Here is a 23,685-nt window from a genome sequence, read left to right as displayed (position 1 = left end):
TGAGCAAACTGATCTAAACAAATTAACCCATTAACCAACAGAAAAGCTCAAAACTGAGCCCTGTTCCAGCAGTCTTCAATCAGACTAGTTCTAACTGCACACTCCTGCCACTAGGGTGCAGGGGAACCTTCTCCAAAAAAGATGGCCTGGATTAGTGCTCAAGCTATACAAACAAAGCTAGATTCAGCATGCTTGAATCTAGTCTATGCTACAGCAAACAAGGCGCACCAATTTCAGAAAGAAACAGCTCAAATAAGCAGGCACATTAATCCTTTAACCAAAAATTCCCAGCTCAGAAGGGCAGAATCTAGCCTCTCCTCCCACAAGAGTACAGACCACAAACCTTCTTAATGAAAAATAACTGGCCCAAAGCCCAAGTGCTTAAACCAGAACTAATACACTTTTAGAATAACAGACACTGAGCTTTCAGTCAGCAATTCCCAACTTAGAAGGATGTAAGATACCTGTCCTGCCACAACAGTGCAGACCACAAACCTTCCTAATATAAAACTGGTCTGAAGCCCAAGTGTTTCAACCAAAGCCTTAGAATAACAGTTACAATTTAATCAGGCTACTACCAAGCAGTAATAAATGCAGCAGAATAAATACAATTGAGTACTTTTAAGAAGAGGTAAAAGCAAAATAAAGTGCAATTTTTTTTTAGTAAGGTGCAAGGAGAGAGGATGGAGGAGAAGAAGAAAAATTCAAAGTGAAGAACCTAAGTGGGTTGGTGTTCTCTCTGTATTAAGTAGCATGAACACCAGACTGGGTGGGGTGTCCCCAATCAAATTTACAGTAGGGGCGGGCAACTGCAAAGCCATCAACTATAACAACACTACAAAAAAACAGTAGTGGGGAAAAAACTGTTTCTCATCTGTCCTGAAACAATGTCAGAAAATATATAAAATAATTCAGTCAGGCAAAAGTAAGACAATGCAGAACTCTGAAAGGTTAAAATGCCAAGAAATATACTTATCAATCAGCGATATATTTCCAGATTGTTTGAGAATCACACTTCAGCCAGAACACCAGGAGTTTCCAACAGTGTATGCATGAATTTAAAAACAGAATAGGAGAGTCGCACTGAAATGAGAGAGACTGCTACAGTTGACAGGACACCCAGACCCCGTGTAGAAAATGAGAAAGGGGGATGATGATGATGTGGAGGAGGAGGATGTCGTTGTCCGGGCACATGGGAATACTATGTGATTCTAAGACTTGTTCCAAGGTGATTTCAGGGGGAAACTAAGTGGGGGTACCAAATGTAAGTAAAAAGGGTAATGTTAACACTAAATTTTCTGGTAGTATATTAGCTACATTCTTGGGGTTAGAAAGCCTGATATTATGGATGCATGCAGTGCATTGTTAGACATTTTTTTAAATTTTTTGACATAAATGAATCTGCAGCAGCCTTATGTTCATACCCTGCTTTACATTTTCTTATAGTATTTTAAGTCCTTACTGGTGTGTTTCATTGTAGTCTTGAGGTAGGAAGAGTATTTCTTGCAAGTTTTGTGGTAGAGTTATTAATGTGGGAGTTACACCAGGGAGGTTTACTCTGTTTATGTGCTGGTAAAATGTCATAAGTGAATGCAGCAGCCCTCACAGCTGGGTTCATTTGCAAGGGATTGTTGGTAATTTTACATAGGTCTTCTACAAGCCTACTAGGCTTGCCTTGGAGAAATCCCTAGATATACTCTCATTTGAAGGTGGGGTTGTACCACTAGGCCCGACTGATATGTGGTCAGATTTAACCATGGAGGAGAAGGAGATGCAAGGTGAGGCAGGAGATAGGTTCAGAAGGACCACATCAAGGATATTAGATCCTCTAGTGGGTAGTTTTACAATTTGCTCCAGTGCATTGGCATTAATGAAGTCTAGGAAATTCTAAGCATAACTAATTTTAGAGGTACAAGCGTGCCCAATCAATGCTTGAACAATTGAAACCCCATGGTAAGAAGACTTTGGTTTGTCATTTAATGCTGTAATGGTGGTGGGGAAAGTTCTGTGATTTTTGAGCAACATTGATTTGATCTGTAGATGGCAATGAAGTAATATTTGCATTTGTTAAGGGTGATTTGGATTTCCAGGAGCTCCAAGTTAGGTTCGTGGGTAATTTGATGTTAAGCAATGGTGCTTGTAACAAATACAGACACTCCCCTTAATTGATTTAACATACTTAACAACACAAGAGTTGTCAAATGAGTAAAAAAATTCCACTTCCCCCACTGTTAAAGAAAAACAGACTTCTTAACCCATGACACCCTTGTTCAGTGCACTTCAGCCCGTAGCTTTGGACTCTAGCCTCATACCAGTCTATTATTTGGCTTGTATGGAGCTCCATCCATGCTTGGAGATTGATGGATAAAGTATTGATGCCTTAACTCACAATACACTACTACATACCTGGATGATGTAATCATCTATGCGGGGGGACTAGGAGTTTCAGGTACTAAAGATGCTGGCTGTGCTAGAATAACTCAGGTAGGCCTGACTTTGGATGTTAACAAAAGTTGGGAATGGTGGAAACCAAACATCTCCTTATAGGGAGACAGGTGGTAAGGCTACAGCTAGGAAAAATAGAAGCTTTAAAGACTTGGCCTATATCTTCCACTAAAAGACAACTTAAGACATACCTTGGATTAGATGGACACTAGATAAAATGTGTACCTAATTTTGTAACTATTGTCTGTACTTTGACAGACTTCAGAAAAACTTCAGAAAAGGAAAAAGCTCTTTATCAAGTTGTAACAGTCTCTTGAGACAGAGAAAGACCATTTAATGAACTGAAAATAATATGGTGTTCTGAACTAGTGCTAATGACTCCTGATTTTACAAAAGACTTTAGTTTGCATGAAGGTGTATTAGAAGTAAGTTTGGGGGCACTACAGTCCCAGGAATGTCAAGGTGAGGAATACTCTCTGTGCTGTATCAGATGAAAATTAAACAATGCTAAAAAAGGGGTATTTGGCCACAGAAAGGGGGCTCTAAAATAAAACAGTATGCTGCTTGGCTTGCTCTCCTGTCTCTGCCTCTATCTCCAAGTGTTCCTCTATAACTGTTATGCATAGACCTGCGGATAGGTTGCCTAGGTCTTACAATCCACTAATGCAATTCCCAAACCATTGTTTTTAATTGCATGGAGGGGGTAGTTTTCAAATTTAATATGTGGACAGTGGGACATATGCCTATGAATGAGACCGGCATTCTTACATTTTTACAGCACTTAATTCAGGAAATTTAATGAGGAGTCATTTAATGAGCAGATAATTGCTAGTTCAGTGATGTATAAAAAGAAGTTACCTGACAAAGGCAAAACAGGAAGCTGGTTTCTCACTCAGAGGTTTATCATGGCTCAGAACAGGGGCGCTGACCAAAGGTCCTGTTCTTGTGTCAGGATGACCCAATCATGGCATAATAGTGGACTTAACGTAAAGCAAGATCAACTGAAGCCTTTTTTGTGGAGCTAAAAGCAGGGTTGTTAGATTTCCGACGGGCCAGATCAGGACATAAACAAGGTCTTTCACACTATGTGTATTAAACACAAGTAGCTCCGTGTTTGCCGATTTTTGATTGGCCCATATGGTATATGAGCCAATCAAAAAAAAAAAATTTGCAAAACAGAGCTACTCAAATAGAGACATCTGGCTAAAGTGAGGCCTGACCATGGTCTGCATCTGTAACCATGAATATGGAAGTTTTGCTGAAGGAGTTGCAGGGGACTTAACCTGCGTGGTGGACATACCTCTAAACACACTGAACCTGGTACTGTAAATACTGTATATAGTCTAGGAAAACCTACTGTGGAAAGTTGAGTGGGATACATCTTTGTTTCACTCAGTAAAAAAGTTGTGCCTTTTTGTATAATTTGTCCTCATGTGGTTTTATAAACTTACATTACACATATTCAGTACAGAGACATACAGGTTATGTCCAGGGCTCAGGTTTCAGTCTTGACTTATGATGATGGAATGTGTGAATTTTCCATATTTTTCCTGTGTCCCTGTGAGTTTTCTCCACATAGTCCAACTTACTTCTGCCTCCTAAAACATGCTGATTCAATTACTTTATAAACAGTCAACTTATGTTCACATACCTTTGTCCTTCTGACTGAAAGGGGCTAACAGTATACAAGTTCACATACCTATCTAACAAATATAATAAGGCATTTTAACAAGGCATTTTAGTATGACATTCATAATTGTTAGAGAAAGACCTAACTTTCTGAAATAGGACTACACTTACCTACTGAAACCAAGGTTTCATAATTCTGTACCATCACTTCTCTGTGAAGCTCCTTATCTTGTTTTCTTAAAATCTTCCACTCCTCATCTGAAAAAGTGACAGCAACATCCTCAAACATTTCTGGTACCTAAAAAAGGAAACAGCATGTTACAACTTTTTTAATACATACAATATAAACTCTGCAGTGCTTCAACAGGCAACACCAAGATTTTTTTACCAGAGGTGCAGTTATGTTGCAGGGAGCACTGGTGAAAAATGGGACATTTGATTTTGGATAATGTTTCACTTTAATAAGTTAATAGCTGACAAAATTTTTCCAGAAATGTTGAGTCCTTGTACACAAATGCAGAAGGACTAGGAGATTGACAGTATACTAATCCATAGACACTTGGGAAGTTACTCTTACTAAATGGATAAAGAAAAGAGCAAACTACCACCAGTAAAAGAAGAAGTACTGAACAGCAGCGGATTTGTATCAGGGACTTTAACTTCTCCTACCTGTTGGCTGCTGTGCACTCCTACCTGTTGGCTGCTGTGCACTTTGGTCCAGGAAAGAGGAACAAAGGAATCTAAGGTTAGACAGCTAAACTGCACATTACTGAGCCCAAGTTATCCACTGGTAGTGGGAGATTAGCAAGTGGGATGAAGCCAAAAGCTATCTACAGCTTATTTAACCTAAGAGGTATGCTGACATGAGGCTAGAATCCAAAGCTAACAGCCAAAGGTGTGCATCTGCTGTTTGGGGTTCTACGGAGTAACAATACAGCTCAAGTTTGCTTTGTCCCATGTGAAAGTAGGGATTCCTGCATTTCCTGAGATGAATAGTTTTCTTTCCCACCTCCCCCAACTTTTGCATTGAGTAAAAGGAGAAAACCAATCAGACTTGTGTTAAAGAAAAGTAGTTAGGATTGAAAGATACAAGTGAAGGGTAGGAAAACAGGAAGAAGGAAGAGAGCCTAGAAAGATGGAAACCTGAGCGTAGGGACATGTGGTACATGTGAGGTATTGTATGGGTAAAGAAGCTACTGGAAGACAGCTTTGGAGTACACAGAAAAAAATAAGCCTTGGAGAGTTACATAGGAAGTTTATGAGAAATCATCCAGGGCGACCCCACAGTTCAAACATTCCTAAGTAGCTTATCTGTTTTTGCATACACGATCTTGTACCTGAACTCATATTCCATGGAAGTACTCCTCTTGCAGTGCATAGACTGGTCCATACTCCATGGAAGTACTCCTCCTGCAGTGCGTAGACTCATCCATATTCCACAGAAGTACTCCTCCTGTGGTGCATAGACTGGTCCATACTCCATGGAAGTACTCCTCCTGCAGTGCATAGACTGGTCCATACTCCACAGAAGTACTCCTGTAGTGCATAGACTGGTCCATACTCCACAGACGTACTCCTGCAGTGCACAGACTTGTATGTTTCCGAATGCACAATTACTCTGCTTTCTCCTCTAGAAACCGGTCATGCAATGGGCCAGGCTTCTTTCATCCCATAACAAAGGGCAATCGGATGTTAGACCATGACACCCTCCCTCTCCTTATCTAGAGCCTGGGCCAATAACTGAACTAGAGCCTTTGGGTCACTCTCAGGGCTTTAACCCTTTATGCCACATAGCCAGAGCCACCATCATTATATCCACTGATGTGCCAGGAATGTGGATTTAAATATCACTGTACCCCAAATAGTCATACCGTCCATGTGCTCTCCCCATCACAAGCATGATAGGAGTGGCTCAAAGATCACAGTCCCTGTCATATCATCCATGTGCCACCGCATCCAGAGTCCGATGTACAGGTAAATCAAATATTACTGTCCCTGTGTAATCAAGCCTTCCATGCGCCTTCCCCATCATGAACATGATACACGAGTGACTCAAAGATCTCTGCCTCTGTCATGTCATCCATGTGCCACCCCCATCCAGACTCCGATATACAGGTGAGCAAGAGATTACTGTCCCTGTGTAATCATGTCCTCCATGTGCCAACCTATCTTGGCACTTGGATTGGATGATTTAGAGATCACTGTCCCTGTACAGTCATACCCTTCATGTGCCATCCCATCCTGGGACTGCTCCGTGCAGGATTCTGAAACATATGCCGTGTCCACCATTCTTGTGGTGGACTGTCTTGGGCTTGATATATTAGTGATTTAAAGACCCTTTATCCACATATAGTTATACAATCCTTATGCTACCTCCATCCACGGACTCTTACATGGGTAATTCAGGCTTATTGACACCTTGGATGGTTAAAACATTTTCTTAAGTGTTTTAATCTGCAATTTCATCAGAATGGAAATAACAATGACTAGCACAAGTCAAAACCATCTATCAAATAACCACAACATAAAGTTGAAAAAGTCAGTAATTATAAAATGTATATAAACCAAACTTGCATTTTAAAATTGAAAATTGGATGTACATATTAAATTAGTACTATTTAAAAATATATATTAATTTTGCTCTCACAATTTTAACACACTAGTAATGGAGATGTTGCATTTATCTTGGGGAACTTAGGGGCATTTAAACTACGTTGCCAGACTTATTCTCTGTATTTAGTTTTACTTTCCCAGTCCCAGCTCTTGGCTATCAATCTGTATTTTCTAAAATACAAAACAAAAACCTCCTGAAACCTACAAAAAACAGCTAAATCTAAATACAGCAGGATTATTGTTAGCTTGTTTTATTATTTAAATATGCTGATAAATTCATGTTGAAGTAGCTGTTCAGTTTTACCAATGTAAAAAGCTTCACAAGTCATACACTTTTCAATACAGACCACTTATTGTATTCTACAATCAGATCCTACATGTACACCAGTAATTTGGGGATAGTCCTCAGTGGTTACACAGGGGGCCTCATGAAGAACCTTACATTGTTTGCATCTACCACACCTACTCTTTCTTGCATTTCAATATACAGCCATCCGTTTACATTTTTGAGGGACTCTTTGATGTTCTGACTCTTCTTAAAGAAAGATCTAGGCTTAATACCTATTTTTATCAACAAGTTCTGCATAAATATGGTCAGTTTCCATAAATGCCATTTTTGATGGCATCAATATCATTAGACTGCGTTCATAAAATTGCCTGTGTATAATTTAATTATATTCCACGCTGTTAGAGGCTTCGTTAAAAATAGGAGGAAAATTGCTTTATCTTCAGGCTACTATTTCATTTGTCATGATTTCCATCAATCCTTAGAGGCACCTTCTTTTTAGGAACAATTTTTTTATAACTTTAAGCTCAGAAAGGAATTTGTTATCTCTGGATACCAAATGGGATAACCCAACCCTTTTCCCCTTGATATTTCTTGTTAACCATGCAGGGTGACTGCTAGCAAAGTGCAATAGTGGATGTGAATACATTAATTTCCAGAATATGATGGATGTAAAATAGCAGCCAGAAGGAAAAACAATTTTCCCCATGTCTTCCTTAAGCCTTTAAATACCAGAATATCAAGCAGTCCCTTGAAAATTTAAAAAACAGATGGACACACTAAAGATGCAAACATTGTATATAACCATTGCAGACCATCTCAAAACTATTGGTGTACCTGGAAGATACAAGTGTATACATGTGAGGTGGTCAATGTTGTGAAGTGTATGACCTGTGGAGCATTTTATACAGGTAAACCTGAATATCTACCTTCAATAAATTTATCAACATATTATTTTGGAAAAATGATTGATCAAAATAAAGAGGTAATGATTGGGAATGCAGAAGTGAATACAAAGAGCTAATCTTACAAGTTTGAGTTCAGTCGAATGCCACTAAGTTCTCTTAGACAAATGACAACATTTCCATTACCAGAGTGTTAGAACTGTGAGCCATTTTTAAACAACAGTTTTTATCGAGTATGTTCTTTCAATTTTTTATTTTAAAAAGCGAGTTTGGTTTATGTAACTGTATAATTACTGCCTTTTTGAACATTTAAATATAGCATCATGTGATTGTTTTCTTGATGGCTACTACTTACTTCAATGTGCTATTTACTGTTATTTCCATTCTGATGAAGTCCCAGATGTTATACACAGGACAAACGTGCTTAACAAAATGTTTTAACTTTCCATGTTGTTGGTAAGAACGTACTTTTTGTTCGAGGTTTATCAAGTTACTAGTATAATTTTCTGTGATAAATGAATGATTCAATTATACACAGGACTAAAGTGCTTAACAAAATGTTTTAACGTTCCATGTTGTTGGTAAGAACGTACCTTTCGTTCGAGGTTTATCAAGTTACTAATATAATTTCCTGTGATAAATGAATGATTCAAGGAACACTTTCCCAGTCACACCAACCTTGTGCCACCCCCCCCCCACCCATCTAGCGTCTGATAACATGGATTATTCCAAGACCACTGTTATGTGTCTACCCATCCCAGGTCTAACATATCTATTATCAAGGGTAAGAAGGCAGGAGAAAGACTTTTTTGTACTGCCCTGCATATCCATCACCCACCAAAAAAACATACTTTGTTACAAAATAAATCCAAGGTAGATTCACTACTAATGACTCTTCTTTTTGGTTTACAAGAACAGATTTTTTTTGTAGTTTTCAGTTAGTCATCCTGAAATATCAGAGTGTTGAATGACATTTGGACAAGGATCCTGAGAAGTATCCAGACAGAGAGGTATGGTTGTTTTGCTGCAGACCAATATATTAGTACCACTATAATTATCTTTTTTGGTGAGAGAAGGTTATCTGAGGATTGTATCAACACCACACTCAGATACACCTCTTATTCAGAGGGGACATGGTCTGATTTCTCTTTCTTGATTGACACACCTATGGAATTAGGAAAAGAAATAACTATTAAATCAGTCAAAAGACCTAAATGACGATTGTCTGATGAAGTTTAATACTAATTAAACGAAAGCGCTTACAGTTCATATCGTAATTTTAAATATTGATTGTTATTTCAATAAATTATTTGTGGATTTCCAGCTGGTGGCTTTTCGCTTGTTCTTCGTTTTAGTTTGGTTGGTTTGGAAAAGGCCTAAATGACACAGATGCTTACAAATTAGTAAAATTTGCACATTAAGGCATGCACATAAATAAAATGATCGAATGAAGAGTATTCGACATGATGTGCATTCATCAAGGACGCTCACTGAACTGCTGTGATGAAGAAATTACATGGTACAGAGACTCAACTACTTATATGGCCCCTTATTAATACACACATGGCCCACAAACAGCAGCTCAAAAGTACAGCCACCATATAATCACCATATACCTTACATATGTCCATGTATGCCACCTATTACTTTCAAAGCAATATCCAGAAAACATCTGTAAGTTACAATTGACTACATTAACTGGATGAATCTACAACTGTATTACAATTATACGTGTCGTGTGATATACAGTAATCCACAGAAAATGTAACTGTTTAGGAAACATGCATTTATTTTATGTATACATTTTGTTAATTGGATGGGCTCAAAAGTTGAATTGTTTTAGCCGTGACCCATGCCATAGGCAGACAGAAACATGAACAAGAACATACATGTAATTTAGAAATATTACAGATGTAGCACAGCACACACAATACAGGAATACTGTGGAGTTGTAGGAGATGTAGAAACATGAAATGATCACAGGATTAAACATGACAGTATACAGCTAGGATAAAGTTTAAGATATGAACAACTATTTACATGTTAGAATTTGTACTTTCAAAAACCGGAAAAAAATTAGAATTATCATACAAGGAGTGAGGAGTGATAGTGTTAAGAGGTAGTTTTGTGAAGGACTGGCGTTATAGCGAATTAAAGTAGTGCATGATTAAAATGCATTTAAATGAGAAGGGGCTGAGCTATTTCATGTTTGAAGGTGTTGAGTTCCATACAGCTTGTGTGAAATAAATAAAGGTCCTATCAGTGCAAACTGAGAAGAAAGATGCTGGACATCAGCGTTCCTAAGGGAGTTGTAAGATCCACTGGCAGGGTCTGGTCAAAGGTTATGAAATATTCAAGATTCACTTTATTGTCATTCAACCGCATGCAACCACAAGTGCGGAGCTGAATGAAATTTCATTCCTCCAAGCTCAACATTAACCAACAACATTACATATAAAAGCAAAACATGCACATTAACAAGAAAAAAATAAACATAAAAAACAACAGCACGAGCCAACCGACGGTGCCAAAACTACAACCGCTACAATTCAACTCCAGCACCAATACATCCCAGTTTTAGTCCAACATCAAGCACAAAAATATCAGCTGGCGCATGCACACATTCCACTCTCAGCACAACACAGAAACCAGCAATTTAAAAAAGCACTCCATAGATGTATTTTTGCAGCCAACCGCAGGCCCCAATGGTCACATCCACAGGACAGGACGATGAGGTTATGGATAGCACTAGACAATACCACAGTAACCCTGAGGTTGACATAGTGTATTAGTGGAAAGCAGTGAGGTGCATTCATGTGCCCTTCTATGTGCAACGTTTATCAAACTTTACAATTTATTCACTGCTTTCTGAATTAGTGTTTTGGTATTTCCTAGGGCAATTAGAGGAAGGTAAGGTTTAAAACTTAGTACTACAATAGTGTGAGTGTGTGTGTGTGTGTGTGTGTGTGTGTGTGTGTGTGTGTGTGTGTGTGTGTGTGTGTGTGTGTGTGTGTGTGTGTGTGTGTGTGTATATATAATATATATATATATATATATATATATATATATATATATATATATCCGTAGGTAGATATTTCTGTATGACAGCTTCAGTTGCTGAAGTGCTTTTCTAGTTCTGTGTTTGATGTGAGAGTTAAACGTCACTGATAGGTCAGGTAGATCACCCACATAACTGTGGCCACAGACTTGTACTACTGGGGAACCCAGGAGGACAAAGACTGATAAACATGGACTGGAAAGAAATTTCTCAGAGATACAGACTATCATAATTTAATTTTCAATGAGTTTGTGGAGAGGTGATGTCTAACAACCAGTGCCAAACTGTCAAATTTGTCTTGTGGGGACTATTGAAGAATGATTGAATTGAAAGAGAAGCTGAGTAGGAGGTGATCATCTGCATACAGTATCATGCTATTATTATGAAACTGGGAAGAATAAACAGACCAAGAACGGCACATTTGGGTGCTATAAACATGAATGAGCCCCTTAGGAGAGTAAGCCATTAAGTTTTACTTAAACAGGTCTTCACAGAAAAAAAATAGTGTAAAGGTTGGGAGTTGGTATAATGGTTAAGGTGTTTACCTCACAGACACACAGTATAGGGCTTGATTCTCACCTTAAGAAGAGAAACTCGCTAGGCTTAAAATGGCTCACCAGGGCAGCTGTCCTAGTACTTGCCCATGCACCTATAGGAGGCAATGAGGGAGACAATTCAAGCCATTGTTGACAAAGTTAAGGTTAGAAAGTTGCTTGATGAGAAGAGGGTGATCCACAGAGTCAAAGGCTTTTGTTAAGGTGAACTGAATACAGCTCTGGTTAGAAAACCTTTGTCAAACTTAATGAAGATACACTTAGTGGCCAGAAGACGATATGCTGATGGTTTAAAGTAGACGTGTCCAACCTGCGGCCCTCAGAGCTCTTCCATGCGGACCTTAACCTCTAACTGCAACATCGATGTATGCATGCCCCAAAACACTTTTTTTGTTTTGTGTTTTTCGCTCCCGTGACCTGCAACGCTAATGTCGGTGTGCGCATGCACCAAAGCACCCTTCTAGTCTTGTTTTTGAGCCAAAAAAGGGTCAGTGTGTTTACGCCATTATTTTGTGCCGAACAGTCAGTGTGTGTGTGTGTGTGTGTGTGTGTGTGTGTGTGTGTGTGTGTGTGTGTGTGTGTGTGTGTGTGTGTGTGTGTGTGTGTGTGTGTGTGTGTGTGTGTTCTCGCTGAAGAGGGACTCATGTATGGATTTGCCGCTGTTGCCTTTGAAAGGGACAGCAATTACCTGTGTTAATAGGTAAGTACGGACTGAGTGAGTGCATGCATGAAAGCAGAATTGTGTGCGTGAAAGTAGAAGAAGAGTGTGTGTGTGTGTGTGTGTGTGTGTGTGTGTGTGTGTGTGTGTGTGTGTGTGTGTGTGTGTGTGTGTGTGTGTGTGTGTGTGTGTGTGTGTGTGAGCGTGCGCATGACAGAGAGAGACGCATGCACAAACAGGCTAACAATGATCAGTCTACCTACTGAACACAAACAAGTTAGCTCACAAGTATATCATACATTAAGAGTACACTTTCATTAAATTGCAGCTTTCCTGACAGGGAGAGTATTGTATTGAACAATAACTCATACCTCTTAACTGTATGGATTTTCAAAGAATGTCTGGATTTTTGCCTCATCTTCCAATTTGTGTCTTTTGCTTAGGAAATAAAAGTAGTCATCCAAGGTAATGTAGCTCCAGGGAGTAAGAATGAGACAACAGCCTAAGGTTAAAGGGTCAGTAGTGGACTGACTATGTGGGACTGTAGCATATAAAGTTCTATTGTTTTTTCAGACAAACAATACAGTACCTAGCACTGTTTTTTCATTGGTGGGTTCTAAGCAGTGGTAGATTGGACAACAGTAAGCATAGCTTTGGCGGATCATCAATACTGGCAAATCAAGTGGGCACAATGTCATTTTTTAAATGTTGGGGATTTTAGTGTGCATGTGTGTGCTTATGTGTTGGGAGTGCTGCAACAGTAGATGATTATTAAAGACAGAGACTTACGGACTGTGGAGAATATGTTTCTTTGTTTCAAAACCTAATACTTGGGTACGCATGCCAGAAGTAGATTTTTTAAGACATAGCTTCTTGTCATTTACAGTGGATGGATATTTACATTTAATGGACAATGTATTAGCATGGGCCTGTGGGGTTCTGAAGGATGCTAAGTCTACCACTGCCAATGTCTTGTAAAGTGACCTTGAAATGGATATTGGGATGTTACTAAAAAATATAGTAAGTGGGCTTAGAAATATAGTTTAGATATTTAGACATGATCAGTATACACACAAATTACAATAGACATGTTTTTACAGTGGTATGCAGCACATCACAACACATACTTGTTAGCAGCTTTCTGACTTTCAAAGCAAACCTTAAGCTTATGAAACGCTGGTGGGAGCATTTTCAAACTGAAAAGGTGGTGGTGCTTTCTGTAGCTCAAGGACTGCTGAAGAACTGTGACTGGTTAATTACATGCATTATTTTTCTGTATGTCTGGACCTCGCACTTATTACAGTCTTAGATGCTCCACTTCACAAGCTACTGTCACAGGCACATTAACCTCCTATAAATCAAAAATAAAGTTCATAGCCACTCTCATTCTTTCACAGGTACATTAACCTCCTATAAATCAAAAATAAAGTTCATAGCCACCTCATTCTTTCACAGGCACATTAACCTCCTATAAATCAAAAATAAGGTTCATAGCCACCCTCATTCTTTCACAGGTACATTAACCTTCTACAAATCAAAAATAAAGTTCATAGCCACCCTCATTCTTTCACGGGTACATTAACCTCCTATAAATCAAAAATAAAGTTCATAGCCACCCTCATTATTTCACACGTACATTAACCTCCTACAAATCAAAAATAAAGTTCATAGCCACCCTCATTCTTTCACAGGTACATTAACCTTCTACAAATCAAAAATAAAGTTCATAGCCACCCTCATTCTTTCACAGGTACATTAACCTCCTACAAATCAAAAATAAAGTTCATAGCCACCCTCATTCTTTCACAGGTACATTAACCTCCTACAAATCAAAAATAAAGTTCATAGCCACCCTCATTGTTTCACAGGTACATTAACCTTCTACAAATCAAAAATAAAGTTCATAGCCACCCTCATTCTTTCACAGGTACATTAACCTCCTACAAATCAAAAATAAAGTTCATAGCCACCCTCATTCTTTCACAGGTACATTAACCTCCTACAAATCAAAAATAAAGTTCATAGCCACCCTCATTCTTTCACTGGTACATTAAACTCCTACAAATCAAAAATAAAGTTCATAGCCACCCTCCTTGTTTCCCAGTTTTACATCTTATCAAAATTTTCAAAGGATTATTATTATTTTAGTAAAATTTGTCTCTGCAACCTGTCATACTGTTATCATAAGGCAAGTAGCTTTCCTTTAAGATATTTTCCCCATTAAAAAGCTAGTGAATGTCTACCAGATTCCAAATGTACATTTCTGTACTACAAAACTGGAAGGCAGCATACTCGAATTTGTCACATTTCCTTATTGCATTCTTACTTTATTTTCAGATAATATGTTCTACTTGCCCATTACTCTCCAGATCTCAAGGACTTCACGTAGTATGTTTAATTTCTTACTGCTTCTCAAACCTGTGGAAATCTTGGCTCACAAGTTGCAAACTGCTACATGATGTTACGTTATCTAGTGCACCATGTCTAACAAGGACAGTACAACCAGGAACGGCCTAAGGTCAACTGGTGCCTTAGGCAAAAGGGCTCCATGGTGCCCCCACCACACCACTCAGTGCCCTCATCCTGGTCTACCTACCCCAAATAAATACTGGAAAAGCACCCCTGCTAGACTGGCGCCCTAGGCGGCCACCTAGTTGGCCTATGCCTAAGGCCGGCTATGAGTACAACTAAAAACTATGAAGTGCTGCAAATCATTATTATACCACACTCCACTTGGCCAAGGAACAAAATCAGAACTCTGAGTTCCAAACACAAACACTTTTATTAAAACAATAAAGGCAGAATCAATCTCCTCTAGGGCCTCGGCTACTATGAGCCTTTACAGAGTATATTTCTTTCTTTTACCAAACACCTTATATATGCTAAATTGCAATAATTAATCAATAATTCAATTAAAACAATGAAAACCTTCATTTTACAAACTGTTAATCCCTTGTGAATACCCATCCAAAGACGATGATTGATGAGAGTTTAGTTACAGCACTTGATCCCTTTGAAACAACGGCATCCAAGAACACTGATAGCAATTTTTTATTCAACCGGAAGTATATATCAGATTCCCCCAAGAGGAAACATTACACAGTCAATGCCAACGAAAAAAAAGCAATACAGTATTGAAAATGAGCCGCTAACAGGTACTTTTTATTCTAACATTATATCTAATCCGTCAAGCTACTCTAACTGATGCTGAGACTAAAGTACTAAACAAGGATTTGACCTTTGTGCCACGACTAGTACAGATATCTCAACAACAATATTGCAATTAAAACGGTTTGTTAACAAACGTAATTTGAGAGGGTTCCTAAACAAGCAAGGGAACACTAATCAGACTTTAACAAGTACTGTAGAAGCCATACTTTTATTCCACCATCTAATTAAGCTATTTTCTTGTTTGAAAAAATGGTGGAAAATTATATTTACAATAACTTTTATACTAAACATAAAAGATTTTATAATTTACAGGAGGAGGAGTATGATGCTATCCGCTCACTGTATAGCAATGATAAAATTGTAGTGAAGCCAGCCGATAAAGGTGGTGGAGTGGTGGTGCTGAATAAAGCACGGTAAATGGACTCTATGGTAAAAATGCTACAAAATTAATTACATTTGTATTGATATGAGTATTGTAAGGAAAATTAGTAGGAAGTAACTTCACATCTTTTAGATATACTTCAACAAGGAACTATTGATCAAAAACTTTTTGTTTGAATATTTATTTGTAAGTACACCAATAGTTCCAATTATCTATGGCATCCCAAAAATACACAATAACTTAGTAAATCCACCATTACATCCAATAGTTTCAGCCCAAGGAAGGGTTATGGAGCCAATTTCTAAATATTTAGAAAGTGAAATTAAGAAGGTCCTTAGCACATCTACTACCATTGTAAAGAAAAGATAGTTCTCATTTTTTAGAACTACTATATGATTGGGCTAAAGACAAATCTGTGCTAATTTGCTATATGGTTACACTAGTTGTTGGATTCGCTGTGTTTATGTGCATTCCCAATGACCCGGGTGTCGAAATGGTTAGGAAATATGTATTGGAACAACCATGCTTACAGGATTTTAATATTGATTTAACATGTAAATTATTGCAAATTGTATTGGAAAATAATGTATTTTTATTTCAGGACAAATATAAGCAGGCAACAGGGGTTGCAAAGGTCACCCTGGTGGCAGATAAATATGCCGATATTGTTATGAATTCTTGGGAACTTGATGCTATCATAGGTAATTATAACAACTATCTCAGTAAAAAGGTGGTCTTCAATAAAAGATTTGTGGATGACTTTTTTCTTATATGGGATGGCTCATTAAATGATTTGAATGATTTAATAAAGTATTTGCACAACACTACTACTTTCTTAAAATTTAAAAAGAATATACAATATAGATCTATAGATTATTTAGACAATCTGAAGAAAAATGTGAAAGGACAGCTAGATACAACACTCTGTAGGAAAGACATTAAAAAGTGTACCTATGTAGCGAGAGACAGCATGCATCTGAGTCACATTTGACAACATTATGAGAAACCACACGGCTAGAGTTAATGGGCTGAATACACAAGAAATAGATTGAATAAAACAATTGGATGAAATGTTTGAGGACTTTGTAAAAAGGGGATATCGTAGGAATAGGGTACAGTATGTTGAAAATGAAGTATTAAAAGTCAGGTATTCTACATATTTATTTTTTCTACTAGTGCCTCCAAGAAAAATAATAAAATAATGAATAAAGATGTGGAGTGTAGATATATTTTAATGCATGACCAAAATGCTAATAGAATAAAATATATTGTTAAAAAAAATATTGGCCTATTCTATCACAAGTTCCAGAACTGCATGATGTTTATATTAATAATCCAGTTTTTAGCTACAGGAGATGTACAACATTAAAAAGCAAGTTATGTTACAAAGAGCAAGCAAAGCACAGGTCTTGTGCTATAAATAAGAAGGGCACTTTTAGATGTAATCATTGTATATTCTGTAAATACATCTATACGAGCCCACATTTATACATTCGGTTAGAAACACTGCTTTTCATATTCAAGCTTATGGTACATGAAATACGTGACTAAACAGTTTAAATAGTAGTATGTGCGGTTTTCATGGCTCTGGTATACTTCCCTTTCTTGTACAGTCAGTCATGTAACAGACTAGAAATAAAAATTTTAATCACCTTCAAACATTAAACCTTCTCACGTGAAAGTTTGTTAAGGTCGGGGAAGTATGCTGAAATGGCTAATTGTACTGATTTAGCAGTTTCACCTCCCCCATTGACAAACACATCTCACAATAATGGCATTTTTTTGTTTCATTTTATATAGATTCTTAGCTCTTTTAGCTTATTCATTGTCACATAAAAGTGTAATAGCCCAAAAAACTTTCAGATCTTTATCTTGCTGGTATTGTCTTCCTCATACCTCTCAGCTGTACATGTCTTCACAGAATGTCCAGATTTAGGTCTCATATTTTTGCTCCTTTCCACATAAAATCTTTGGTTTTCTGGCAAATTGCTTAGGACTGAAGTCCCTAAATAATAACATATATCTGAGTTCAAGAACATGCATACTAACACAAATCCTGTTATTCTACCAACTTTCTAAGTTTATAAGAGCAATATTTAAAATATGTTACTATTTGTGGGCCTTTGTTCCCTCCAATATTTTAGGCTTAGTCCAGATTTCTTGCACTAAAAAGTTGTGAGGTATGTGGCTACTTAGTGCCTCAGCTATATACATCATTGGACATGGTTTATGCTGAATCTAAAGACCATACTGATTTAAACTCAAACATATTTAAAACATATTTAAAATTCTCTATCAAGGATTCGGGCTAGGTATAGCTTTCTGCTGTAGTGTGCTCACCACTTTTTAACACCTACCACATAGCAAGTATGACCCACATCAAGTCTTCTGCAATGGAACCAAACAAAATATAAATAAAAGGAAAAAGGTGCATATCCCAACAAAGGAGTGTGTACTTACCAGACATTCTTTTATTTTATTTTTTTTAACATTTGTTGACCGGGAATGTCCGACTAGGTTCCACAGATCCTGTTTTCAGCGGAGGCCCAGGGAGAAATGCTCCAGACATAGCTCTTAAAACTTTCCTGCAACTAAAACCTGTGGCTTGCACACTAACAGGACCACTGAAAGCATTTCTGCCAGACCCCTTTTAGTTGTTAAATGAGCTTCCTTCCCCCATACTCCGTTATCCTTACAATATAATTCCTCTCCTAATACTGACCTGTGGGAAGCTCATTGAAACGGATTGTGTTTTTTGTTGGAACTGTGTTTCTGCCTCTCATGGTGCAACTCACTATGCTCAGCCTTACTCTACACCCATTCCCCCATTCCTACCCACCCCCCTCTTTATACATTTATATTTCTCCAAACCTCACCTTCTCAGCCATTAGCCAATTACCAATTGCCACACACTTTTTGAAACACCAACATCTAACTCAATTTTCCACCAATCCTCTCCATTCTACCACTACCAAATCACATCAACTCTATCCACTATTCTCCCAATAGAATCTACTCCTAGCTAATCCATACATCTCCCTTCACACAACATTCCCTTCTCTCATCTCCATAACTTTCCCTCTCACTCCCACATACAAATATCTCAACAATTAGTACACTAGCTCACTTTCATCATGACCTACCCAACTCCAATAGGCACTGCATTACCCTTATTTTCTCTCTTCCTCCTAACTTATCATTCTACATCCTACCACACAAACCACATCCTCTATTTTCACTTCGCTACACTTCCTACAACTCACAGCCACCACCACTCCTATACACACTTTCACATCACAGCACACCATTTCAATAGTACCAAATTCCAATTTTGTGCTTATAAATACATCCAAAGCTACAAGCACTCTAATTAACATTTTCATAAGTATTTAGTTAACTCAAATCCATCCTAATCCATTCTCTCATTCATAAACTCCAGGCAGACATTCATCTTAACCCATCCCACACAGGTCTTCTCCCCCTTCTCACAAACTCCACCACCTCCTACTACAAACTTGCCTAATCAAAACCTCCTCAGTCCTGCACAAACCCTCCCACTTCCCAAAAGCCTATTAATAGCCAACTTCAACCTCTAAAGTATTACAAAGAAAACAAGTAACTTCTATGCTGCCTTTACCCTCTACTCTCCAGAAATAGCTGTTATAACGGAGACCTGGCTAAAGCCCCATATAAAAGATGAAGAGATTCTAACCAATGGCTACAGCATTATTACAAAAGACAGACTGAATAAACAACTAATCTGCCCTCCCCTGGATATACCAAACTGTGAAATAGCAGCTCGCCTAGAAATCAACCCCCACAAAACTATAATAATCATCGCTCCCCATCTTCCTCCAGGATACAACCTTCCCCATCATAGAACACCTACTCTCCCAGACTTCCTCTAATTTCAAAGAAAAATAGTGCTAGGTGATTCAACCTAGACTGGCTTTCCTGCTCCTCCAATAACCCCTTCAACTTTGTTATCCTCTACAGTTTCTCACAAAGCATTAAATCTCTTACACATTTTGCTAAACACTCAAAAAAAAAGAGTCAGTTTTAGATTGGATTCTTACTAACAGACCCAGCCTAAATTATCAAGCTGGGTGCCTTCCAGACACACAGTGACCACTCTCTTACCTTTCTACTTAGGAAATGGCTTCACACAAACAAAAACATCATATCTAAAAACATCCACAACAAAAATAACTTCTCCCCTACTATCTTTAATACACTTCTACAACAATATGATCGGTCAACCCTGAAACCGTTCCAGTTAGACTTGCTGTCCAATATTTTAACAGAACATTCCTCCAAATACTTGATAACCTTGATCCCACTAGGAAAATCAGTGTCATTGCTAAACAACTCCCTTGGTTATCCATCAACACTAAACTAATACTCGGGCAAAGAGATACAATCTGGTCACAATACCACAAAAATCCAGAAACAAAGACAACTTAACCTCATACCAACAGCTGAGAAACAAGCTAAAAAACAAGTTAAAAATGACAAAAAACATACTTCCATACACGTCAGCAAAAGCACTCAAATAATTCACAAAAATGTTGGCAAAGTATCAGTCATCTCCTTAAACCAGGTAAACCATCTACCCCAGATTCTTCCACCAAAACTACTTCTTCACTACATAGCATCTCAATTGAATACTCATTTTATCAACTCCATAACCTCCCTTATAAATCACAACACTAACCTACCCCTTTACAGTATCCACCTCTACAGAACTTAACCTAACTTCATTCTCATTCAAGCCCATTTAAACCAACTACATACAAAGTCTCGTAAACAAACTAAAACTCTGTAGTCTTGCTGATCAGCTCCCTGTTGAATTTTTAAAACTAGCTGCTCCATCCATCTCATACCCTATATCTATCTCAATAAACCTCTCCATCTCTGAAAAATATGCACCTCTTCTTTGGAAAATATCATGTCATCCCCCTACACAAAGGCGGTCCCTCTAAAGACATCACAAAATGACCATCCAATTGTTATTCTGTCCCCCCTTTCCAAAATCTTAGAAAAATTTACCCATCAGCAACTACTTGACCATCTCCCAAACAACCTCTTACCCAACTCACTACACGGATTCTGACCAAAGCATAGTACTAATACAGCACTCACTAGTTTCACCAACACTATAAACCTCCTCAAAATGATGGTCAACTTGTTTCATCCATCTTCCTTGTTATTTCGAAAGCTTTCGATACAGTATCCCACCAAATGCTGCTCAACATACTGGCAACCCTTAGTGAAACATCTCTGACTTGGTTTCATGGCAATCTTTCCAACAGCACTCCGACCAAACACCTCATAGGTACGGCAAGTGCCAAGGCCCAAAAAACCAGAACAAAAGTAAGAAATGGGGCCAGCACCAATGGAAGTTGCCAAAAAAAATATACATTTATTAAATAAACATTTCCAAACAACTAGGAGTGTCAAACACCCCAAGTCAAGCACAGATGTGCCCTGTAAAAAACAAGAAAATCTGTTTCGGCTGTATTAGCCTTCTTCAGTGCATAAACCAAAATGAAAAAAAGAACTCACATCAGAGCAGCAGTATATATAGTATATTAAAGACATGCCAATCAAATCATTAATACTTAATGAATTCCTATTAAGGATATATTTATATTAAAAGCATGCCAGTCAAATCATTAATATTTAATGGATTCCTATTACAGATGTATTTAAAGACGTTCATTCAACCCAGGGCTAAAAAAGACCCACCCAATTTGATTATCCATTTTCTTTCTTTATTATTTAAAAGTGTGTGCCAACCACTTTTAAGGGACCTATCCCCTGTAACTTTGTCAATGACTGTAAAACAAAAAGAGGCAGAGGGGTGGTTAAGTGTATGTTTGTAAAGTGCACTAGAAAGTTTGTGATTCTTTATGTCACTCATATGTTCCGAAATACTGATGCGTATTGGTCTAGACATCTGACCCACATAAAAGGCTAAACAGGGAAAAGAGGCCAGATACACCACCCAATCCAAACCACAATTGGCCAGAAACCTAATGTCAAAACCTCTATCAGTATTGGGACTGGTAAATTCCTTGATTTTGCAAACTCTAGCACAGTGTGTGCAATGACCACATAGATAAGTACCACATAATTTATCACCCATTAATGTATGTTGTGTACGTCTAGCTGGGACCTGGGAAGTATGTTTATAATGGCTCAAAAATGAACCTAAATTTTTTCCCCGTCTGAAGGAGAAGAAGCATCTCTGACCTACCTTAGATGCCGATTTTGGGTCTGCCAACAAAATGTTCCAATGTTTCTGGACAATGTTCATGAAGGATTTTGTGTTGCGTCCATATGTGGCAACCATTCTCAAAACATCTTGATCCTCTGATGTCTTATCCTTATTTTTGCACTGTGGGCATCTAGAAGAGCTAGGGAAGATCTCCTAATTACTAGCCATGGCAATATTGCCCACTTTATACCCCCTATTGCAAAATCGATTGGCTAAATCAAACTTATATTTATGGAAGGTATTATTATCAGAACAAATATGCTTTACTCTCAAAAATTGAGATTTGAGGATATTATGTATCACGTGAGGAGGATGGAGGCTACTAGCATGGAGTAAAGAGTTATACTGGGGATATTTCCTGTATATTTGTGTACTCAAAGTATTATCTTCGCTTCTGGTGATGGTCACATCCAGAAAGATGATTTGCTTCAAATCAAAATTTGCCTGGAACTCAATTCCCCATTTATTTTGGCTTAAGATATTCCACAAAATCTAATAGGTAAGCCATATCCACCTTCCATACCAACCAACAATCATTTAGGTATCATCTCCAAATATCTACTTCCCCCAAATAGAGGTTATGATTGGGATAATAGATCAGTTCGGTCTCCAGGTAGGCCATAAACAAATCTGTATATATCGGGGCAAAAGATGCCCCCATTGCCGTGCCCTGTGACTGCCAATAACATTGTCCATGGAAATAACACATTTTTGTGAGGACATGTTCAGGCATACATACCAAGAGAGTATTAAAGATTGGTGGATATAAAGCACTTTGATCCAACCAGTATTGTAGGGCCAATAGCCCCGCCCAATGTGGAATATTGGTATATAGGGCAGTCACATCTAATGTGCAGAGAAACCATCCTGGTTCCAACTGAGTATTGGAGATGATATCTAGAAATTGGGTGGTATCCTGGATACGTGATCTAATATGAACCAGGAGAAGTTGGAGATAAAGAGTAAGAAATTCAGACAAGGGCTCCATTAAACCCCCCCTCCCTAAAACAATTGGTCTCCCAGGCGGACAACGAGGATCCTTATGTATCTTTGGTAAGAAATATATATATTGTGATCTAGGATCCTTGACCGTGAGATGATATATATCTGACTGCGTAATAATACCATTCTGTTGTGCCTGAAATAAAAACCTATCAATTTCAACTTTAAATTTTATTTGTTGTTTCAAGGGGCATGGGCATGTAATGCCTGACATCCCCAAGCTGTCTCTGCACCTCCTGATAGTAGCTGTCCCACTTCATAACTACTACCGCTCCCCCTTTATCAGCTGATAATATGACCAGATCTTTGCTATTTTTCAAATCCTCCAAAGCTGATTGTTCAATCTTTGAGAGATTATGATGAAAAATGTCATACCCATGAAAATTATAATGTAGATCTTTGAGGACAGAGGATTGGAATAGAGACACCTGACTAGACATCGGAGGCATGAATCTGGATGGTTGAAATTTAAAGGATCTCTGTACCACCAGTACTGGAATCAAAATGTAATTTAAGATTAATTAATCAATCTACAAAAGGCAATAACATCAGATGCAAATGAATCCTCATTCACAAAAATCCGGGAACATAACTTAGATCTTTACTGAGTACAGAAATATGGGCCTGAGAAAGCACCACAGAAGATATATTATGTACGTTGTTGAATTCACTCAACATTTGGTCATCACCTTGAGAATCTCC

The 23,685-nt window shown here is 38.0% G+C and overlaps 1 protein-coding gene across 1 annotated transcript in view; it reads right to left on the bottom strand.

The window, feature by feature from the left end:
• Positions 1-23,685, bottom strand: part of LOC122790679 — an 800,254-nt gene that overhangs the window by 740,551 nt on the left and 36,018 nt on the right. The window contains exon 3 of the mRNA XM_044058202.1: positions 4,246-4,372. Within this exon, the coding sequence (XP_043914137.1) occupies positions 4,246-4,372 (127 nt within the window). The remainder of the gene's footprint in view (positions 1-4,245; positions 4,373-23,685) is intronic.

Source organism: Protopterus annectens, chromosome 16.part0 (genome assembly GCF_019279795.1).
Source record: "Protopterus annectens isolate FY-2018-M chromosome 16.part0, PAN1.0, whole genome shotgun sequence".
In the NCBI taxonomy this organism is placed as follows: domain Eukaryota; kingdom Metazoa; phylum Chordata; order Ceratodontiformes; family Protopteridae; genus Protopterus; species Protopterus annectens.
Note: the sequence above shows the minus strand (reverse complement) of the source record. Positions and strands in the feature narration are given on the sequence as shown.